Here is a 4488-nt window from a genome sequence, read left to right as displayed (position 1 = left end):
GTCTGCGTGAGGACAGGCGGCTTGGGAAGTGCTGGGGGTTTAGACTTGATGACAGAGCTTCTTGCCCGTACTGTGAAGATACACATTGTAAAAATAGTTTAGGTACGAGTCAAGAGAGTCACTTTTGGATGGTTTATTGTACGTATGGCCATTGGCCCATATACAAACCAGGGAAGAGGGGATGTGGGTTAGGGGAATTTTTACACATATACACGTCTTACACATTTATCCTCACATGTTATATAATAATCGTTTACAATTACAACGGTACCAACTCTAACATTGCAGTGTTTCAACATGCAGTTGTCGACGTTTTATGGCGTGGAAAATGAACTTAGCAACGAGGCGAGTCAAGAGAGAGAGAGAGAGAGAGAGAGAGAGAGAGAGAGAGAGAGAGAGAGAGAGAGAGAAAGGGAGAAAGGGAGAGAGAGACAAAGAGAGAAGACAGACAGACAGACAGACAGAGAGACAGCGAGAGACAGATACAGAGAGACAGAGAGAGTTGGTACGATAAAAAGAGGACAGTGAAAGAGAGCTGCAGCAATTACATACTAACGACAAATAGAACACACACAGAATAACGTGTCGCTACAGAAGGCATGTACGTGCAACACGTCAATTCTAACAGCAAAAGAAAGCAAATTCGTGTGACATCTTATATCACTTATTAAATATCAGCCACGACGAAACCTCTGGACCTCAACCATGAATTCCAGTGCCATTAACATAACTGACAAGAAACAGAATGAGAACCGCATCGGCTTCAAATAGTCTACATATCTGAATACTGCACAGAAAACGAAAACCGTTACAATAATACATCGAACAGATTTACCCACTAGGTGCCTGTCGTGTAAGCACGCCTTAAACGAAATATCACATCTACATGCCATACACAGGGAGAGGGACAAAAACTACACACAGTTGTAACACATAAGACTGAATTTGACTTACCAAGACTGGGAGCCTGTCGAGTAAACACTCCGGAGTCGTCCGAATCAGAACCCGAATCACTGGACACAGCCACGGCGAGAGAATAGACAGGTTGCAGCTTCCCCGATCCGTCTCGCTCCAGGCTGGAAGATCTTCTCTCCCTCACATCCTCCTCCTCTCCCTGTGAATCCGATGATTTGCGGACAGTCGCAGAAAGCATTGACAGCTTCTTCAGGTCGATGGTGCCAGAAATCAGGCCAGACCGGAGCTGCTGAGTCAGACGTCGGAGAGTGTTGCTGCGAGGCTGAGAAGGTCCGTGCATTTCAGAGACTCGTCTGCAGGCCGGAGGAACGTGGACGCCGAAGTAAATGCTTTGGCGAGCATCGGGTTTTCCCGAAGGTGCGCTGGAAGGTTGCTGAGGTCGAGCGGCCCGCTCTGTGGGACTCTCCGGTAAGGTGGCGGGATCCAAAAAGGCGGTCTGGTTCAGTTTCTCGAAGAGAGACACGCCGACTTGATCGTGGGCCATCCTTATGCTGACAGTTCTATGGCAAGCAGTTAGCAGAAATCCAAGGCCACACAGTTCAGTTACAAAAAAATAAGCGGGCAGTTTTTTCACGAAACACAATCAGCGTATGTTGAAATTCAGAATCCGAATCACAACTTTACACAGAGTCAGAAAATCCAACACTACTCTTTGAATCCAACAGCTGATGTCACCTCACTGCTACAGTCACAGATTGCACCAGAAGATGAAGTGAATGCTAAGTGCACAACGTTGTAGACCACATAGAAAACTTCCAAGATATCCAGCAAGCGAAAACACGTGCAACGACAAAATCCGTGAACTCAAAGGGCAAATAAGGCAACCGTTACTGTGAAGGTTTTCCAAAAGGAATGAAGATATCGAGATCGTCTCTCCCTTTTAAAATGTTCGTAGAGACCTCAGCAAAAAAAACAATTAGTGACCGATGGTTCGAACACAACAATAAGGCGGAGTTAAAGGCCTATCCAAGCCAATGACCACGAGTCTAAGGCATGGTTAGGGCTCTGTAGACACAAAAGAGAACAAGCCGAACCAATCCCCTATCGCTAAGCCTGAACAAACCCCGCCCACTTAACACCCCGTGACGTAGCTGACAGCGATGACGCCTGTCGCGGGCGCATGACGTAACGTCAAAAACAACACTGTGGTGGGAAGACGGTTGTCGGTTCCCGCGCGCTGGGCGTGAGGACAAGCAGAGCGGTGATAAGTGGACAGCGCCAAGGGGTCATCAAGTGGGCAGCTTCACCCGTCGGCTTTGACGCAGCCGACGAGACCCGACTCAAGGCTGGGTACATATAGGGGGTCATAAAGCTCAAGAGGCGGGATGCCTCTGTAGACAGAGGGTGCCATAAAGGCGTTGATGAATAAACCGACACAAAGTCGCAGCCCTGTACATATGTTTTTAACCGGCCAGTATAGGTCCTAGGGAGGACCGGGTTTGCTTTTCGCCAGTTGACTAGCCGCCGAATCCACAAGTACGTAGAGGGTGCCTCAGCTTCTCCATCACTCCTTTGCCATGATCAGTCGGATGCCACTTTTCACAATTTTATTCTAAAGTACCAACAAATCAAATCAATTCCCTTCCGGAATAGCAACGTTCCACGTTTCTTGAATACAAAAGCATTTCTGCCTCGGAATGAAAGAATAAATCTCTACAATCGTGTATCTCCTGCAAGGAATTGATTTTAAATCCTGTTCTTCCAGCATTTCCATTACGGAAAGTAAAAGGGTTTTTTTTTTTTTTTTTTTTTTTTTTTTTTTTTTTGTTGTTGCTCATCTTCACCCAGGCACACATCGTAGAGCTTCGGCTCTGATATCTTTGACCCAAATTGCTCTAAGCAGAGAGGTCGTTAAACTGTATTTTCGTCGTCAAGAGGCGGTCGGCCGTTACGTCGCCACTCGTCTAGTCAGTCACATCAAACAGGGTAGGTTTCTTACTACTGTCTTTGCTCAGCTGGATTTTTCGTCCTTTTTTGTCAAGGACGAACGAACTTCTTGCCGACGGGTCTTTGTAATAACCGCTGCTTTACGGCACGTGGACTCCTAAAGCTCATAAATCGGCAGGCCGTTACGTCGCCACTCGTCTGGTCAGTCACATCAAACACGTATTATATTTGCTCAGCAGGATTTTCTTTCTTTCTTTTTTAATTTAGTCAATTTTACTGTTTTTAGATAGACTGAAAATGGAGACGATCTTTGGGAAACTTTACAAGTGGGTTCTATTAGATTATATTCCCAACGCATTTTTTCATGATTTTGAAAACTTCATATCCGGTTATTCTTAATTGTTGAGGCCGCACTGTGGTGAGCTCATTATTCAAACGAATTAATAAAAATGTGTTCAAGCAATCCTTGACTAGGTCCGAACTATGGAATTGCATTTCAGCTTTGAAGCTAACAAATTAATCATTCAGGTTGGTGTTTTTTAATTAAATTTCTCAAGCTGCTACCTACAATTGAAATGTTAATAACAGATTCCAAACTGATTGCATTGTATGAGTCCAAAGATGTATAAGTATGTCATGGTAGCGCTAAAATTGTGCTCAAAATTTAAAATGACATCGAGTCAAAATCGACGATTGTAAGTGTTAGTGTGTGTATAAAGCAAACCCACGAAAATTACACGACAGATCTTTATGAAACTTTCGATGTGAATTCTTCCAGATGGTATCCCCAGAATGTTTGCCCCGGTACAGTGTACACACCCCCCCCCCCCCCCCCCCATAAGACACCCCCCCCCCCCTCATTTTTCCATCGAATTAATACGAATCTGTCCAAGCAATCCTTGCCTTGAACCGGAGTGTGGAATTGCGTTTCAGCTTGGAAGCTTAAAACTTAATTAATCGTGTTTTGTTTTTAATATACTTTCTCAATGTGCTAATTACAATTGAAATGTCAATAACAGATTCCAAACTGATCGCATTTTAGGAATGTCATGTCCGAGCCTATTAAATAATGTGCTCAAAATTGTTTTAGAAAATCGGTATTTGCAAGTGTGCGTGTGTGTTCATTTCAGACTTCCTCTTTTCTAAGATCATTATATACCCCCCGCGGGTTAGGGGGAAGAATTTACCCGATGCTCCCCAGCATGTCGTAAGAGGCGACTAACGGATTCTGTTTCTCCTTTTACCCTTGTTAAGTGTTTCTTGTATAGAATATAGTCCATTTTTGTAAAGATTTTAGTCAAGCAGTATGTAAGAAATGTTAAGTCCTTTGTACTGGAAACTTGCATTCTCCCAGTAAGGTAATATATTGTACTACGTTGCAAGCCCCTGGAGCAAATTTTTGATTAGTGCTTTTGTGAACAAGAAACAATTGACAAGTGGCTCTATCCATCTCCCCCCTTTCCCCGTCGCGATATAACCTTCGTGGTTGAAAACGACGTTAAACACCAAATAAAGAAAGAAAAGAAAGTTTCATATATAATAATAATAATGCATCTGAGTGATCGACAAGAAGAAGAAGAAGAAGAAGAAGAAGATAATGATAATAGAACATTTATATAGCGCCTT

General features: G+C 43.7%; 1 protein-coding gene across 1 annotated transcript in view; it reads right to left on the bottom strand.

The window, feature by feature from the left end:
* The window catches only part of LOC138982877 (serine/arginine repetitive matrix protein 1-like), an 8671-nt gene extending 6390 nt beyond the window's left edge, over positions 1-2281 (bottom strand). The window contains exons 1-2 of the mRNA XM_070356271.1: positions 955-2281; positions 1-70 (exon numbers count right to left, since the gene is read on the bottom strand). The exon at positions 1-70 is cut by the window's left edge and continues 527 nt beyond it. Of these exons, the coding sequence (XP_070212372.1) occupies positions 1-70; positions 955-1459 (575 nt within the window). The 5' untranslated portion in view covers positions 1460-2281. The remainder of the gene's footprint in view (positions 71-954) is intronic.
* Positions 2282-4488: the final 2207 nt, after the last annotated feature.

Source organism: Littorina saxatilis, linkage group LG12, assembly GCF_037325665.1.
Source record: "Littorina saxatilis isolate snail1 linkage group LG12, US_GU_Lsax_2.0, whole genome shotgun sequence".
NCBI lineage: Eukaryota > Metazoa > Mollusca > Gastropoda > Littorinimorpha > Littorinidae > Littorina > Littorina saxatilis.
The sequence above is the reverse complement of the archived record's forward strand: the minus strand, read 5'-3'. Positions and strand labels throughout refer to the sequence as shown.